General features: G+C 33.2%; 1 protein-coding gene across 3 annotated transcripts in view; it reads left to right on the top strand.

Moving 5' to 3' along the window:
* LOC150106324 (M-phase inducer phosphatase-like) overlaps window positions 1-20,043 on the top strand; it is a 349,715-nt gene that overhangs the window by 153,860 nt on the left and 175,812 nt on the right. For all 3 annotated transcript variants that reach the window (XM_090392364.1, XM_090392361.1, XM_090392362.1), the window contains exon 7: window positions 15,214-15,309. In XM_090392364.1, the coding sequence (XP_090248490.1) occupies window positions 15,214-15,309 (96 nt within the window). The remainder of the gene's footprint in view (window positions 1-15,213; window positions 15,310-20,043) is intronic.

Here is a 20,043-nt window from a genome sequence, read left to right as displayed (position 1 = left end):
GTAGAGAAATTCCTCTCTGATTTTCACATTCAACTTTATTCTGCATCTTATAGATATGAACTATGAGAACTGTACTCCAGTCATCTGGTATTCAAACTTTTGACCATGCCCTCTGAATTAAAGCAGTGCAGCCAGTGCAAAACTTTTATGCATGCATTTTTCAGCATTTCTTTTGAATATCATTTATTACAGCTGCCTTTCTACATTGATTCCTGTTACCCCATACTCTAACATTTTGAAGCTTTTTCAAATAGCCTTCAGAATATTTTGCTCCCTTTCCTGATATTTATTTTTTGGGTTCTTATATAACTCTTCTCTTGAATTCTGTTTAGCTAGTTTTACGTTTAGCTCTCTTAAATTTTTCTCTGTATTCTTTTAGGACATCTGCCAACTTATTTGCTAGAAACTTATGGTATGATTTTTTTTTTTTCCAGTTATTTAACTTCTTGTGTCCAATGGCTTGTTTTTCTATCCTTGCAGAGGATATCTCTCCACATGCTTCCCTAACTGAATCAATCAGGGTTTTTTTCTGAGTTTGCCACTGAGACTCAAAGGTTCTTGTGCTGAAACTGTTTCATTTTTTTCTTTTCCTAAAGCTGCACAAGTTTTGAAAGACTTTCTTACATATTGTTCTTTCCAATTTTGGATCCTCTCAGTACTCTTTTATCTCTAAACCAGCATAAAGATAGCACTATCAGGAATGTCTTTTCAATTTTCCTCAAATTCAGTGAATATATGTATACAAAATATATATATATATGGAAACTCAAATTAATAAGTTTCAGTTTACACACTTTAATTCACTTTAGTATGTCGAAATTACTTTGAAGTGATTGTCTTTAAGTGCTGTCTTAAAAATTGTACTTTTAATTTAGCAAATAAATAAATAAATAAAATAATAATAATAGTAAATCTCTTGTGAAATCAAAGATGGAAATAACAACAGTTTGTCACAAATCTGAATTCCAGTAAATTTCAAGTACCCTTACAGTTTTTGTCGTTGCAACCCTGTTTCATATCTCAAGGTAATCAGGAATATAATACATGCATTCTACATTAAGCTGAATATAAATTCTCTTCAAGCTGAAGATAACCAAAAAGAATTGTCTTTATGCTTAAAGTAAAAGAAAGAAAGAATGGATTACCGTGAAAAAATAGCCACTATATGTGAATTGCATGCAGGTGGCACATATAAAATAGAAGATTGTTCAAGTAATGAGCACCCATTATGCTAAGAAGTCAATCTAGTGTATGCAACATAGAGGTCAGTGCTATCTGTACACCAGAAGAAAAGTGTATGTGGAGGTCTTGTAGCTGGTGCAAAGGATTAATAAGAATTTACCTACAGTTGCTGATCAGATTTCATCATGGATGCTAAGGTAGTGTTCAGTACAATTTGCTATACCATTGACCTGGTTATATTACTTGAGTCTCAGCAGATTCTGCAGTAGCATAAAGAATGTGTGATAATCCCATTGCACAAGGATTCTGCAAAGACTGATCTAAGCCCATCAGTATCTCTGGAGTGGTGAAGATTTTTGAAAAGTTCAATTCATCCGTGGGCTGACAGAGAATCTGTAATTTGCAATGAACAGTTTCAGTTTACCAAGGGATGGTTTTATTTGAGTAACTTGCTCACACTTTATAAGAATGCTGCTTTTAGATGAGAAATGGATACATCACGATGCTTTTGGATTTTACTAAGGCTTTTAATAGAATACAGCATGGAAGGCTGTCACATAGGATGGAGAATATGGGATTAGATTATAAAGTGTTAGCCAGGATTGGGGGGGGGGGGGTTGCAAGGTTTAACATGATCTGTGGAGTATCTCAGAGACCAGTCCTTGGTCCAGTCTTTACTTTAATGCCATTGGTAGCCAGGAAAAATGGCACTGACATGGTCTTAATTTTTGTCTTCTTAGTAAAATTGAGAAATAAGCCTAACTTTCTGACCAAACAAACCTTCCTGAATGAAAAACTTTAATAGTCTTCCTCGAGCAGGTAGGAGTTTTGATTTTTTTGGATGACTTGACTGTTTTCATTGGAATGAAAGGTGCATTTAATGAATTCTGTTTTAAAACATCTCTAGAACATATTACATTCTGGCGAATTTTGTAAGTATAAATGTGTGTGCTGATGATGATGCAAAATGGTGTTAATGAAACAAGTCATCTGTAGTTTTCTTCTCATACAAAGAAAACTGCAGATAATCTTAGATTGATAAGGATGTCCAGAAAAGGAAGGCATTCATTTTTTTGAAATAAACTTCAATATGTGAATTAGTCTATAATGGAATATGGACTCTAATTATTTCTGAATAATGGAAATTTCATGTGCTGGGAAGACTGACTCTTTCATTTAATAATTAGCCATTGTAAACTTTATTAATAAGAGACCATACGATTTAATGAATAAAATACAAATTGTCAATCAGTTTCACTAGCTACTGTCTAGCATTATCAAGGCATTATAACACCAGTACAGCCTTGATAATGCTAGACAGTAGCTAGTGAAACTGGTTGGAAATTTGTATTTTATTCATTAAATCGTATGGTCTCCTATTAATAAAGTTTTCAGTTTTAATACATTAGACCAAATATGAACAATTCAATTAGTCATTGTAATTGGCTTATTATTTGCAATGTAGAGATGAGAAAGATCCCACAATGTGCAAGAGCTCCTGTCTCTTGAACATTTTGTTGTTACAATTAAAATAGTCAAATTTCTTACAAAGAGATTTCATAAACTTTGAATTTGTAATTACTTCTAATGTGAAATAGCATTATTATAATGAAATTTGTTGGTTTACCTTCTATACACTCAAAATTGTTGATTGCTATATGCCACATACTTGCCAACAGATAAGGAAGTTCATATAAAGAAAACATATATTTTTATTTTCTAAAGGAAACTGTACATAAAATTTATTATTTGAGGAAAAAATCCTGAATCTTCGCACAGTTGTCTTCTGTTTTGCTCAACAATGAGGCGGGGGGGGGGGGGGGATTGTACTGAAAGATATAGTTGAAACCTTACCATTCAATAACTGGCCATTGTTTGAGAAAAGGAAGAACACATTGCTAGTCCTATCTTTTTATACATCTTTGCTGATAACCAGATGAGCAGATATCTCTTCCACTGTCCTCTACTAGCCACATGAAAAGCCAAATGAAAAGGTTTTGCGCTGTGTCTTCACACTACAGTCAACCCACACATATTAGGTCTGTGACAAAACAGTGTTGGGTGGCAAAGCGACTAGGGAGAAATCATTTCTTGATCTGGAGGTTGTATCCACAAGAGAAAATTATGGGGAAGGCTGTTCCCAAGAACGGAGGTACGTGGGTAGATTGAAAATTAAACAATGAAATGCTGGTTAGATAAGTTTCGAGCAGAACATATATGGATGCTGACCAACAGCCACCTTTGCTTTTACATGATTAAAGTGGAGGAATGGTAATGGGCACTTTGGCAGAACAATCCCATTGAAATAAAAGATGTGGGATTTAACAAAAAAATTGAAAGAGCCTTAATCGGTGAATTGAGTGAACAACAGAACGGCTTCAGAAGAGGAATGGGAACCATTAATGCTATCCTGGAACTACAAATTCTAATAAAGATCACTTGAAAGAAATAGGAATATATACATATGCTTAATAGACTTTGAGAAGGCCTTCGACCAGGTAAAACATAATAAAATGTTCAATATATTAGATAAATTAGAAAGGAGATCGTGTGCTTAAGATTATAAAGATGATTTGCATCAAACAGAAAATGCAGCTGTTTAACTCTGAGACTTCTGAAGTGAAAATAACAAAGAGGAGTTAGACAAGGGTGTATCCTTTCACCAAATTTATTTAATATCTATAGTGAGACAGTGATGAGAAAGATTCAAAAACAAAAAAATAGAAATTATTATCAATGGTATAAAATACAACAATCTTAGATATGCTGATGATACCATTCTAATAGCAGAAAACATAAAATTAATCAAATTACTGCAGCTACTAATTGAAAAAGTAAAGACTTTGGATTAGATATAAATGCAAAAAAGACCATATTTATGAAAATCTCAAAAGAAAACAGATCCAAGCCAGAAATATTCATAAACAATATGAAAATTAAACATACAACAGAATTCAAATATTTAGGCACCTACTTTACTGCGGATGGAAAGTAAGAAATAAAAATAAGAACAGCCATAGCTGAAGATGCCGTCTGGAAAAATAAAGATCTGCTCAGAAGTTCTGTGGGTATTGAGACAAAGAAAAGAATAATAAGAACATTAATGTGGCCAGTTTTCACAAATGGAAGTGAGACCTGGCTATTCTAGAAGAACGTAAGACAACAGATAATGGCCTTTGAAGCGCAGTGCTATAAGAGAGCCCTGAAAATCTCGTGGACAGATTACATGACAAATACAAATGTCCTACAGAGAATGAGAATAGAGAAAACTTAATTACAGGAAATGATCCAGAGAAAGATGAGATTAGCAGGACATGTACTGAGAGGTTCAGCAGGTCAGAGGATACTAACAGTTTTAGAAGGAAAAATAATGGGAAAAGGATCAAGGAATAAAAACAGAGGACATAGTTTGAAGATAAGATCATGGACAGGATCACATGGCTATGCAGAAACAAAAAGGAAAGCCACCAACAGAGAGAGAGAACTGGAAGGACATGGTCTTGCACCCTCTCACTGAGGAAGCTACATGAAGAAGAGACCAAGTTTTCTGGAGGTTATGGATGAGAGTTTGTGTCAGCATAGGCTATATTTATCTTGACTGGAGGCTGAAATATTATCAAAAGTAAGGAGTGAGGATAGATCTTTCTTCCAAGAAATGATAAGATTTTATTTTGATTGCATTGAAATTAGCTAGATATCTTCATCTTACTATGGTAGACTTGATCAGATGTCTGGAAATATCAAGAGCAACCATAGGAATATGGTTGCTCTTGATATTTCCATTTCAAACCATGCTCTTGTTGTTTAAAGACATTAGCAGCACCATTATTGGACTAATAAAAAGGCTGTTAAGGGATATTTACAGATATCAGTGATATTGAGTCCTTTAAGAACTGTTGCTACATTTAATTTGGTGAAATTTATTTATGAAATCACTTTTAAAATGATAAAAAACGGTTTGATGTGCATGCTCAGGTAAACTTATTGCAAAGCACCACCTATGATAATTGGAGGTTGATATTGGAAGTATTTGTTTTTGTATGAAATTTTTTTTATTAGGGATTTTAGTAACTTAGAAACAAGAGCATGTAATAAGTATGAAAGATTTATGGCTATTACTACACAAGGAGTGCCCACACTTTAGATGAGAACTCAGTAAACTTTGAAACTCGTCTGGACCCTTTCCCTAAGGAAAAGGTTACTACCCAGGCGAATTTCAGTATAGCACACTTCCTTTGAGATGAATATTGGTATGCTTTATGGGATATTAAAGTCACCAGTTTAGTCTTCAAAGTGCTTCCTTGCATACTCTCATATTGATTTTATTCAGGCATGATCTGGCAGAGAAGTAGCAGCAGGATTATTTGCCAGTTGTCAGGCAGATTCCTGTAATTGAGTTACTGTCAAATTAAGTCCCCTGCTCTGTCTAGCCGCTAATCTGTGTAACCCTCTTACTTACGTCCATTAATGTTAGTGCTTGTGTGTTGCATACATGAAGGTGAGAACAGAAACTAGAGACCCTACTTTGGAAACAAAATATGGCAATTGCAACTTCACACCTCCAAGTAATAAGGATGGTAGATTGTCACCAGGTATGCTTATAAGGTGGATTATCTGCTTCTGGAAGATGCTTTCGCTGTTGACCATCCACTGAAAATTAGAATTTTTTTAGAAAATTTTATTCACTTGGTTACAAAGTAAATTACTTTTGACTAGAAATCATGCTTGCCTGGTTGGCCGAGCGGTTAGCGTATCCGCTTTCCAGCCAAAAGGCTGCAAGTTCAAATCCTGCTCTGGACATGGATGTTTGTGATGGCCTGTGAAAACACTAGTGATGGTGGTGGGCAGTAGATGGCATTTGTGTAGATGATGATTGTAGTTGCAGTTCATTGTAGTTTGTGAATTGTAAGTGGTGGAGGCAGAGAGTTGTAGAGTAGGTGCTCTCCCTCGATGAGTCATTGGATTCCCTGTAGGTGTCATGTAATAATAATAAAAATCTTGTTTAATCCTTTATGCAAGTGTAAGCAAGGTTTGCACATGAAGTATCTTCATTCGCACTGACTACTCTGTATATTGTTTCAGATGCATATATTATTGTGCATTATGCGATGCCATGCTGTTGCTACGACTTCTGCATTGATTCAATCTCACTATCTTCCTAGGTCTAGTTCCTACTGATGAGAACTCGGTAAATATTGAAACTAGTCTGGGTAGTGACCCTTTCCATAAGGCATAGCACACTTCCTTTGAGATGAATATTGTTTTGCTTTATGGAGTACTAAAGAAATTGGTGGAAAGATACTTCATGTGTAAACTTTGCTTGCTTTATCAAGTATAATTAATTTTTTTTTCTTTGAATTAAGGAAAATCATAGGAAACAATTTTCAGTCAAACTTGATTATAACAAGCACCACAGGACTGCAAAGTTCAATTTAAAAAAAATTTTTAAAAAATGAAGTATTAGAGAGGGAAAAAAATATAATTATTTACCTAGATATTATTTATATAAATAAATATGCTTACATAAATTTATTTGTCCATAATTTTTAAACCATACACTTAATAATACACATCTCCTTTCTCTGTAATTAAAAACAATAATTAATAATGAATAATTTAAGTTCATCATTTTAAAAACTGACAGAACATGTTTTGTTCTATAGGTTTCTAAAAAAACCAACAAACATGTTTTATTGGCTTTGAAATCAACCAGCCAACCATTGTTACAAAATCATCGGATCCAAATTGTGTAGCAAATTTTTCCCATGTGAACCTTCAAGGGGTGCTTAAGGGTCAAAGCTGTATAACTGAGAGGAGACCTCCACATAGCCTTTAAAGGAATGCGGAGAACCGACCAGGGCTTCTGACCTAATGTCCAATCCTCACCTTCTCGTGGTGCACCCTGTTGGGTATCTACTTTGATACTGAACGAACGAGGTTCAGTATCAAAGTAGATACTGAATTTGGCTGGCAATTTGGGATTTAGCCGACCAAATTGTATTCTTATTGGTTAAACCAAAATAAAAAATGATGGTACAACATGACAAAATTTCATGCCGGCTGGGGCGTCGCCCGGTTAAACAAGGCCCCCGTTGTTTTCGCCAGGGAACCAGGGCGAACAGCGAAAGGTCAGCTACTGGAACAAATCTGAAAACAAACCCCAACTCAAAATCACCAGAGTTAAAGATCGGTACTATCAACGTAAGAAGCCTGAATGGCAAAGAAATGGAGCTAGCTGAGGAATTAGATAAGTACCAGATCGACATAATAGGGGTGACTGAAACAAAAAAGACCAAAACTGGTGAGATCTTTCTGAGCAATAAATACAAAATGTTATATTCAGGCAATGACAATCAAGGAAAAGAAGGAGTAGCCATAGCATTCAACACAAAATACGAGGCTAATCTTCTTGAATGGCAGTCAGTCTCAAGTAGAGTAATGTGGGCAAATATGAGAATGGGGAACTGGACAATGAGACTTATTTGTGCCTATGGTCCCACAGAAGGTTCTACTAAGGTAGAAGTAGAGGAATTTTTTGAGGCTTTAGAAAAAGCAACTGACACAATGAAAAAGGAAAAGTTGGTCCTTGTTGGGGATCTAAATAGTAGAGTAGGAAATGATTGTGAGACATACAAAAATATTTTGGGAAAATTTGGAGAAAAGAGCAAAGCTGATAATAATGGCAAATATCTGTTGGATTTCTGCTCAGGACATGGACTGGTTAATACTAACACCATGTTCCAACATAAAAATGTGCACAAATTCACATGGAGAGAAGAGGCTAGGAATAAGAAAAGTCTCATTGACTATGTTATTGTTGATAGTGATGTTTTCTCCCTGGTGCAGGACACCAGAGTGTACAGAGGATTTGAAATTGGAAGTGATCACTATTTAGTCTTGAGCAGGATAAAATTGAATTTCATATTGAAAAGAATAACAGGTAAGAAAGTTTTAAAGCGAATAAAAGTTGAGCAGCTCTCAGATGTGAACTGTAGACTAAAATACAGAAATATTATTGAAAAGAAAATGAAAGAGTTTGAGAACAGGAATCAAACCTTGGAGATTCAGTGGCAAACTCCGAAGGAAACATTGATTGATTCTGCCAGAGAGGCATGTGGTGAGGTTGTGTGCAAGGATAAAAAAATCAGAACTCCCTGGTGGACACATGAAGTTAAAGAGGCAGTGAAGGTAAAGAAGAAAGCATATCAAAAGTTCCTGGCAAATAAGTCAGCTTTTACTCTTACAGAATACAGAGACAAATGTAAGAAAGCTAAACAGTGTGTAAAACTAGCTAAACGAAAGTCATGGGAGGACTTTGGCAAGAATATAGAAAATAAATATCAAGAAGGTGGCAAAATATTCTGGAGGTTGTTGAAGAAGCTTAGGAATGGAGGAAAGAGTGCTGTAAAAGGAGTTAGAGATGATAAAGGTGAAATGAAAACAGGAGAAAAAGATATCCTTGAAGTATGGAGTAATTACTTTGAAAAACTGCTAAATGAAACAAGCAGTGATGACAGCACAGTGATAAAAAACACAGACCTGGCATGCAATCAGGAATACATATCCACACTTGAAGTAGAAAAAGTCATCAAAGGCTTGAAATGTGGAAAGGCAGCAGGAGTAGATGATATTCGACCAGAAATGCTGAAGTATGGTGGTATAAGAGTCTTACAGTGGCTGCACTGCATAGTTCAGAAAGCCTGGACAGAGGGACGAATTCCCGATGATTGGAGTAGAGCTCTCATAGTACCCATATATAAAATGGGAAATAAAACTGAATGTGAAAATTACAGAGGTATTTCCCTACTGAGTGTTCCTGGCAAGATCTATGCAAGTATACTTGAGAAACGGTTGAGAAGAATTGTGGAAGAAAAGCTTGGTGAAGAACAAGCTGGATTCAGGCCAAATAGAGGCTGTCAGGATCAGATCTTCACTTTACGACAAATAGTCGAGAAAGCATGGGAATATAACAAAGATCTGTATTTAAGTTTTGTCGATTTGGAAAAGGCATATGACAAGGTGCCAAGAGAGAAGCTATTCAATACGCTGCAGTTATATGGTGTCAGTGAGGCATTATATCAAGCAATACTTAGTCTTTATTTGAGTTGTAAGTCAGCAGTTAGAATTGAAGGAAGTACAGGAAGATGGTTTAATGTTAAATCTGGTGTGAGACAAGGATGTACATTATCTCCTCTGTTATTCATTATCTATATGGATCACATTATGAAGGAAAGTAGTATTAAACCTGATATCAAAATTGGAGATGTTAATGTCAGCTCTTTGCTTTATGCGGATGATGTTATACTTCTAAATAAATCCGCTACAAGTCTGCAAGATTCTCTGACTAAATTGAATAGCTGTTGTAATAGATATGGTATGAAGGTCAGCAATAAAAAGACAAAGACAATGAAAATAGGCAGAATCATTGAAAATGTCAACTGTGTTGTGAATGGAGAACCTGTGGAACAAGTAAAACATTTCAGCTACTTAGGCACAATTTTTACTGAAGATGGTAAACTAAATATAGAAATAGACAACAGAATCAGCAAAGCTGGTATCGTGGGAAGTCAATTGAATAAATTCATATGGAATAAGAAAGAAATTAGTCGGAACACTAAATTAGCTGTATACAAGACTGTGTTCAAACCACTTTTAACTTATGGATCTGAGAGCTGGGTCAGAAGTAAAACACTTGACCAAAGACTAGAGACCGCAGATATGAGAGTCCTGAGAAAGATTAGAGGCGTGAATAGATGGCATCAATGGCAATATCATATTAAAAAAGAGGATATTAGGAAAGAACTTCACATTGTCAGCATCCAGGAATGCGTTAGCAGAGCTAATCTCAGATGGTATGGTCACTTAAATAGAATGGGAGAGGAAAGATTAGCAAAACAAGTGTTCTCTGCCAGGTTGGCTGGAAAACGACCCAGAGGAAGACCAAGATATAGGTGGATTGATACGGTACAAAGTGCTTTAGACGATAGAAATATAAGATCTGATAATGTTGGAGTCTTGACAAGTAACAGACTGATATGGAGGAAAATTGTAGATAGGAAGTTAGTAATGATGTAATTTTTTCATGTAGTACTGTCATATCCTGTACACCCCTTGAGGGTACATGGCAGGAATTTGATGATGATGAACCTTCAAGATTGGCCTGTCTATCTAATTGAGAATCCAGCACAGTTTCCTAATATTTGCATCACTTTGTCTACTTTGCCAAATCTCCATGTTGAGGTCTATTGCCTCAGACCACTGAATTGCTTTATTAACAAAGGCAAATACTCTAACCATTTTCTTCTAGCCCCAATAAGGTCTTCATTTCAGAGCACTTCTGCCAAATTCTCTGTATCTTCATTGTCTGTTTCCAACTTTTCATCTAACAGCACTGTTTTGACATTAACTTGTTGTGAGGCTTTTTTGTCACGTTGTGAATGTATTATTAAAATATTTTCAGCAACTTCCTAGCATCATTCGCACATTTTGCTCTCATCTCACTCCATGCTACATCTACATATTTTGTACAATGTATTTTATTCATTCTAAAAGTCTGAGGGTTTTTTCACCATCAGTAGCAGCAACAGCTTGAACAGAAGCGTTAAATAATATGCCTTAATGGCAGTAATAAACTTCACTTATACAACCTGCAGACTCCTAGGCTAAATTGCAGGAGTGAAGTGGTATTTGTTTAATGTGTTAATGGGATTGCCATCATTAGTACAAGTTGTTTTAAGTTGCATTCATCATAATTTGATGACTATAGTTATATTCTTCCCATTGCTAACAAATCTTACGAAGTCGATAGTGTACCACTTTCCAACCAAAACACTGATGTAATTGAGATTTTCTCATTCTGTGTAGAAAGGGCATTTGCAACCTCGTCACTTCTTTTTCCAGCAGTGATTTCACTCGAAAAATATTACAGTACCCTAATAAGGCATCAAATGAAAAAGTAAATGTAATTGATAGGATTTTTTAGTTAATTCTGGTATGATTGCCAAGTGGTTAACATACTTGCTCTCCATCAAGCAGGCTGCAGATTCGAATCCAAATATTGGCATAGATGTTTGTGATTATATTTAAGTGTGAAATCACTTTTATTGTCTAATTTGAGATTACATCTTGCATACTGAAGGTCTCAAATGGCTGGAAAAAGTTCCATGTACAATCATATCACTTAAAGAAATATTAGATTAAAAAAATTATTATACTAAATTTTAAAAGTTACTATTTTGGATAACCACTTCCTATATCATTGAGAAAGGCATTCTTAATGATGATTTTAATGATGAATGATTGTTTCACAAGAATAGACAGTCACTCTCTCTTGAATTGGAAAAATCTGCGATGAACAGTGTAATTTACTTCCATGACATCATATGATCCATGGGGTCATCTGGGTCCAATATCTGGGTGAAAGAAAACAGTGAAATCTGCATATTCTTATATAACTAAGTACATTTAGTTTGCCTTGAATTCAGCCTGCAAGAACAAGGGAGTCCATGAATTGTATCTTCGAACATATATAGGACAACAGAGAATGCTTTACTCAGAGATGGAAAGGATTGTAAAAATATGTTGTTCAGGGTGTGTGTGCAATCTTTTTACAGATTGTTTTATGCATATGGAAAAGTATAGAGAATCTTCTGATACTGGTTGTCTGCATCTTGTTTTGTAGATTTTTTTAAATTGTTTTTCAAATTGGTGTGGATCACTAGTCAGATATTAGTATGGGTGTACTCTAGTACAGTTGCATGTCTAATCCCCGGTCTGGTCAATTTATAAGTTTTAAGTTAATGCTGTGGCTAATTTTTATTATGTATAACATACCAGACATAGAAATAGTTAAAACACATATGTTAACCACTTATGTAGTAATGTTTGTCTGTGTGGGAAAAAAAATTATTTATTTCGTGAATGATACAAGACCATTTGTTTATTTATTTTTAGTGATACTTCTTTTCACTATGTTTTCAGTTCTGTCACTTATTGAAAAAATCAATTTCTTCTCTGACATTATAAACAAATTAGACAAAAAAAAAAAAAAAAAATAAAACCCTTAGGTGTACTGCATGACTTCTGAACTATTTATTGAGTTGCTGCCAGTCAGAAGTCAGAAATGCTCTAATACAGGTATCCCTTGCTTAACTCGAGATTTCATTAACACAGCGAAATTAATTGCGACAATCCCTTTATATATGCTGCAATAGTTTTAATTAACGCCCCTTTAAATTTACTAAAATTCTACCAAATGCAACATCGTTATTGCTACAACCTATGGACATGGGCATCATTGCAACTTTACAAAGCCTATTTTCTTAAAAGACATTATCAAAGGCAGTAGAAACAACAACGGGAGAAAATGCGATTAGGCTCCAAGAATTTTGGAAAAATTTTAATATTAAACAACACACAATTGAAAACATTCATGACTCATGGGAGCAAGTGTCTTCTTTTGCCAGAATGTGCTGATGACTTAGGTGGTTTTCAAAATCCTATGAATAATGTAGTTGAAGAAATCGTTGCAATTGGTGAAGACCTTGGTTTTGAAGGTATTAATGCAGAAGATGTTAAAAAAATTATTGGATTCAAATTCAAAAGATTTCAGTGACAACAATCTTGCTGTAATTGAACGACAACGCACATATGAAGTCAATAAACAAATGGAATGAGAAGATGAGGTTCCAAAGGAGATAACAGTCAAAGAACTGGATGGAATATTTCGCGTTTAGAATCGCTTAAGTAGCAAGTAATGGATATGAATTCAGATGTTAATCGAAGAATGCTTGTTTGCCGAGAACTAGAGAGTCATTTTTCTTGTTATTGTAGAATTTATGCGGATAAGAAAAAAGCTAAAACTGTTCAAATGACTCTTGATAACTTTTTTCATAAAAAAAAAAAATGCAGTAAATACAGTAATTGATCATGGACGAATTGTAATTTTTACCATTGATTATTAGATTTGATTAATGCAATTTTGATATATGCAGTAGCCTTTGATTAACTTTGACACAGGTAGCCTTTGATTAATCGCTTTAAGCAAAGGCTACCTGTATATGTATTGATTCTAGCCTAGATGTTTTGAACTATTTATTGAGTTGCTGCCAGTCAGAAGCCAGAAATGCACTAATGCAGTTATTTGTGTATATAACATGTATATAAAACCTAAGGGTTTTATATACATGTTAATAAAATATTTTGAGAAAATATTTAAATTTCCAAGTTTTAACCATCATTTCCCAATAGATACAATAAGCAAGGTAAAAATACAAACCACCATTTAAGACAAAAGTAAGAAAGCAAGAAAAAGAAACAGAATCAGCATTATGTAAATAAAACTGATTCAATTTAAACTTCTGTTATTTTTTATTTATCTAAAAATTCTCACTTGCATTGGATGAACAGATGAGCGCAAGCTTAATATTGAATCCTTCTGCCTTCACAGGTGCAACCGACATTCTGTTTAAATGTACCTACATTGTTGCTGCTCCTCTCTGTGAAGTTGTCCATGATATGAATGATGAAATATTATAGTTGATGTATTCAGTTAATTATGTTTCACTCACTCACATTTCTCATTCTTAATGAGAAATGTGAGTGAGTGAAACAGTTTGCCTATTAAAGTAGTGAGTGTATCTAGTGTGAATTTGTTTAAAAGAAGGTATAAAAGCTGGAGTGGGTGATGTATTGCCTCCCTCAATGACTCTTTGACTTACTGGATGTCAAATAATAAGGTATTATTTACTTATCTCAGACATACAAACCTCGTTTAAAACCAGCATAACTTTTATAATGTAATTAATCTTATTTTTAATGACTGTGTTTAGATTATTTTTTTTCTCTATAAATCTGTTTTCTTGTAATATGTAAAACATGAGAGTTTGCGATCCTCATTTAATAAAAATGATGAAATTATATATATTTTTCTGAAAATTTTTTCATTTACTCCTCAAAGTAGACATCAATACTTATAGCCCATTGTGCTTACTTTCTAAAGGAGCACCCCTATTATTAAACCATTGGCTTTTTACTGCTGTTAAATTAAGACATGAATGATATGTATTTAAATATTATATTGAAAAAGAAATTATATGAAAAGAGTAATTTTTGACATACCTTTGGAAAATCCTCATGTTTTGCTTTAAAATTTTTGATGAAACATCAGAAAATATAAAATTGGCAAAAATATAAACCTAACTCTTAAAGCGATAATGAACTATAAAAGAAGTTTAAGAACTATCAATTATATTAACAATGCATGGAGCTTTTATTTTTATTTTTCCAGAAGGGAATAGAATAGAGATAAATATGGAAATTAAAAACAGAAGAATGAACTAAAAATTAAAAATAAAAGATAAAAATGCCTTGACAGTGTGTGAGCCATTTTCAGAGCTCAAAGGAATAAAAGTGGGGTCTATGTCATGTTAGTTTTTTTTTATGGTTGCATTGAATTTCCTGGCTTATTGCTTATTGGCAGAAATCTTGGATTAATTTGCATGTGGTGGAGCTTCCAAATTTCTGAAATCACGGAGCAGTGGACATTTATGGCTATAATTTCTGGCATTATTTTGTATGTCAGTTATAATAGCTTTTTCAATCTATGAAGTGTGATTCTGCTCAAACGCATGGATCGTGATTTCAGTTTTTCCAGTATATTTGATTTTTTTATTCTTGTTTTGGTTTTGATTCTGCTTATTACTTCGATTTTCCAGAATGGATATGTTACAATTGCAAAAGTGTTCTTGTGGTCTCAGCCATAATGATCTGATCGTTGAGTCTGTGTAACTGACTTCATAGTCATGTTGACAAAGAAATTTGTATACCAAAAATTTTAAAGCAAACATGAGAATTCTCCAAAGATATGTCAAAAATTACTTTTTTCATATCATTCATGTCTTAATTTAACTGCAGTAAAAAGCCAGTGGTTTAATATTGGGAGTGCTCATTTAGAAAACAAGTTAATGGGCTTATATTGATGAGGAAATTATATTTTCATATGTATAAATATATAACTACATTATATTACAGAGGGAAAGCTCCTCTAGTTTCTTGTTGCCTCATGGTTTTCCACCCCGCAGACCTAAATTGTATAAAAATTACAGTTCACCAGAGAACAAGCATGATGTAAGTGTTTGAATAATATATATATATTTTTTTAATTATGTCTCCTCACATAAAAATGCTATAATGTAAGATATTTTGTGATGTTTAAAAAAAAAACTATGTAGATCATTGCAGGAGTTATTAAAGAAATGAGTTATCATATTTAGCAAGCTTATATAAAATACCTGAATTGAAGAATATATTATATTCAATTGGGGATCAAATCTTTTTCATTATTCTAATTTCATATCATCTACACCAGCACATAATTTTTTTTTTTTTTTTTTTTTTTAAACACATGAATGTGTAAGTATGGAAGTGCATGAACATTTAACAGATTTCTCTTGATGAACTCTTATCAAATTTTAAAAATATAAATTGTTTGTTTCCAAATATATCATGAAAAGTTTACAAACTATGAAACAATTTGTGCTTTAAATTATGTTATCTTGAGATAGGTAATGGTGAAGAGTCTTTAACAACCACTAATTTAAACATAAGACATTTATTACTAATTATATGAAGAGCCAAAGGCTTCAATTCGGCGACATGAACTTATTTAAGTTAAGGGATATTACATTACATTCCATATTGTTCTTAGCCTGCTAAGAAACAATATGGGATGTAATGTAATATCCCTTAACTTAAATAAGTTCATGTCGCCGAATTGAAGCCTTTGGCTCTTCATATAATTATTAATTTATTAGGACACCTTCTTGGCAATTCTCATACAAGGAATGTAAGTTCTGTTTGCTACAAACTTGGTATTAACTAGGTCTACCTACTCACTGATGAGACCTCAATAAAGGTTGAAACCAGTTTGGGTAGTGACCTCTCATAATGTAGAACAGTAATACAGCTCCTAGGAGCTAAGTTCACATTATGGGTAAATACCAAGAATAGTGATCGGAGCTTGCTCCACCCTCACTATGAGTTGCCTCAGTTTGTACTACCAAATGGATCAGGTGTTGCACTATCCAGGTATTTGCTTACGCTTGGAATCGCCGAACTTTATATAGTTTCTATATTTGGCATGAAACTCTTTGAGTTTCTTATTCGGCTAAGAAACAATATGGGATGTAATGCAATATCCCTTAACTTAAATAAGACATTTATGTTCTCTGTGTGATAAAGGAATGTGTTTTCCTAAAGTCAGACATATACTTTAACATATATTGTTTAAGAAATAGAGAAAGATTATAAGCACCTTTAAGTGAAGAGACATCATAATCACATGTAATAGTTTCCCTCCTTATATGAGTAACACACATTAAACTTGATTTGAAATTATATTAATATCTTGAATTACTTTATTTTCTTTCATCTTTTGGATGAATTAGATTATCTCAAATAGCCTCAGGTATAATATTTGATGAAAGTCTCACAGAATAAACCAATAATTGATTATGGTGAGTTTATTTACAAAAACTGCAATGAAATATCTAATCTTGTTAGCTTTTAAAAAAGCTAATGAAATTGTTTCTAAAGACTAAGAATGCAGTTGAATTTTCTCAGAATTAGAATATATATATATCACCTTGATATTATATTTCAAATACCAAAGAATGGATATTTGTTTTAGACATTTGTTACATTTAATCCATTAGAATCATATACTTCATTGCATTTTCTGTAAATAAACTCACTATAATTAGTGAATGGAGACAGTGGATACCTACCTACTGATTATAATACTTCAAAAGGAAAAGGTTTTCTTAATACAGCACGAGTAATTCCTTAATGGAAATTCTAGTTCTTTGATTTCACTTCTGGCACCCACATCAGATTTCTAATTGGCATTGTCTCTCTCTTTTCCCCCTCATTTTCTGTCAATTATGACATCTCTCTTCTGCTCTTCATGCCTATCTAGTCTCTCATGACTGCTACTCCTGATGGATCAAATTTATCTGTTATATAGGCATGTTTAAACCTTTTACTAGATATATATATATATATATGAAACCATGTATCCTCACAAAATTACCCTCTTTCATGTTTTAACATTTTTCCTTGAAGAAATTTACATTGTAAAAATATTTTATTACAATTTCTCATAGTATTCAACTATTTTTACTTATTATTAATAATAAAAAAAATCTTTCAAATACATCTGTGTGGATTAGATAATTCTACAGTAACCCATAGATAACAATCACCATATTGTTAGTGGATGCAATGTAAATAAAATAAATAGCACATTACGATAACTTGATGACAGGTGTTGTTTTAATATAGTTTTTTGGCAAAAGAATGAACAGATGATAATTTGCACATCTGACTATATAACTGATTAATTCAATCTTCTGTTTATATGAAGTTATTTCACATGAATGGTAACCAGTCCTTTTTAGGACTGGTTACCATTCATGTGAAATACCATTCATGTAACCAGTCCTTTTTAGGACTGGTTACCACTTAAGTTTGTTATTGGCATCATAAAAATTTAATTTTTACATTTGGAAAAGCAGATTTAATTTCTAATGTGTGTGTGTGTGTGTGTGTGTGTGTGTGTGTGTGTGTGTGTGTGTGTGTTATGAACTGATATCTACATATCAGTTCATAATTTTCATATTCAAAATGATAATTCATATAATATACTTCACAAAGTGTGCTATCATGATCTGCATACATCTTATTTTTTTCATATTTTATCTACTTTAAAAAAAAAAATACATATAATGTATACCCTTTGAGGTAATAATTTAAGCAATTAAGATTTATCAATACGTTACATATTTTTAACCTATTATTATAGGTTAAAAATATTTTTGTATTTCACATGTAACCTATGTGTGAAATGAATTATAAAGTGAACATGTCACTATGTTACATCGCCAAAATGAAGCCTATTGGCTCTTTATTTAAGTAATTAATTTAAGCATTTAGGAAGATTTATCAATAAGTTAAATATTTTTAACCTGTTATTATTCGATGTTATTTTTGTATTTCACATATTAGCCTATTTGTGAAATGAAATATAAAGAGAACATGTCACTCACTATTTTATATATATATATATATATATATATATATATATATTTTGTCCTATCCACTGAACTCTGCAATTCATTCCCTCAACCTCTTCACATAACTAACATTCCAGAGTCCTGATATTGCCTTGGTCATTAGCATATAGATTCACTCCATATCACATTGAAAACTAGGTGACCATTGTCCTATACTTTGAATGTAATGATAGGCATGTGTGGTTATTTATAATAGTGTATAGTGTAAACAACAATGGGGGAAAGTAAACCCCCCCCAAAAAAAAATCACAAACCTAATATCCCTCATTGTCCTGTATTATTATTATTATTGATAGCTTCTCCAAGGCAACTCTCTTTGCTTTATAAATCTCTGTAATAATTTATTTTTTTCTATAATTCCATGAAAGGTTTTCTATAGTACATTCTCTAGAGGCTAAACTCATAGTGGCCACAGGAAGTTTGTTCTAGTAGATAATTTATGTAGTTAAGAATTATTAACACGTTATCAACAACAGCACAAGAAAAGTATATTTAATATATTGCCAGATATTTCAGTTTGAAAATAAACAATGATCAGTGGCTTTACAGGAAACAGTCTTTTACAAGGTAGAATACAAACAATCATTCAAAATTAGAACGAGCTGCGTGATGTTACATCGCTAATCACAATATCATTTCACTGAAGATAGGTAAACATAAGAATGCAGAAATAAATTACCTGTATAAATTTACAATGTCATATAAAAAACTTAACTTATAAAATCATATTAAAGATATCATTAGACAGGTGGTGTATCTAGAGGGTATTAATTAAAAAAAAAATAATAAATAATGTATTATTCGGGTCAAACTTTCCCATATTTTTGACAAGGATATGCAGTCATTCTGGTTCAAATTAGGGTGATGAAGTAAGACCTCAGCATTCTCTTTGAAAAGACATTCGAATTTATATTGACATCTGTGTAGAAGGCGAGTTTTAGACCAGAGAATGTTGTGGTTTGTCTCTATTCTGTGTTGTGCCAATCCAGACTTCCCAGATTTGTTGTAAAGAATATAAGATCGATGTTCTTGTATTCTTTTTTTTTTCTATAGAGCATCCAGTTTGTCCAAAGTGAGAAAGCAGTCACATGGAACTTGGTATACACCAGGAAGAGACATAGTTGAGCTATGTCTTCCCATGCCTTCTACACAGATGTCGATATAAATTCAAATGCCTATTCAAAGAGAGTGCTGAGGCTTTACTTCATCGCCTTAATTTGTACTGGAATGACTGCATATCCTTGTCATTGACAATGGGAAATTGGTGGATATTTTATTGATAGGAATATAAGTAGCTGTTAGATCATCAGTTCTGAAAATGTCTCCTTCCAACCTACTAATTTTCTGGTGAGCTTCAATGTAGAATCTCTATTCACAAATGTACCTCTCAAAGACTTTAGAATTACTTACTGAAATATTCCCACAAGATATCGTAAAATTATTCAGATTTGTAATGCACTCGAGATATTTCTTGTGTCAAAACAAATTCTACAACCGAGTAAAAGGAACTGCCATGGGAAGTCCACTTTCCACTGCTCTAGCCAACTTTTATTTGGAGCATTTAGAAGACATCCTTTTTTTATCCATATACCCAAAACCTTCATTTGGGGTTAGATATATAGATGACATTTTTGCAGTGTGGCCTCACAACAGAGATTCCTTACCTTCCTTTTTAGCCAAAATAAATACTTTACACCCTTGTATGAAGTTCACCATGGAAATTGAAAAA

This window comes from Typopeltis vanoorti, chromosome 5 (genome assembly GCF_054136105.1).
Source record: "Typopeltis vanoorti isolate ZY-2024b chromosome 5, IOZ_Tvanoo_1.0, whole genome shotgun sequence".
In the NCBI taxonomy this organism is placed as follows: Eukaryota; Metazoa; Arthropoda; class Arachnida; order Uropygi; family Thelyphonidae; genus Typopeltis; species Typopeltis vanoorti.
The sequence above is the reverse complement of the archived record's forward strand: the minus strand, read 5'-3'. Positions and strand labels throughout refer to the sequence as shown.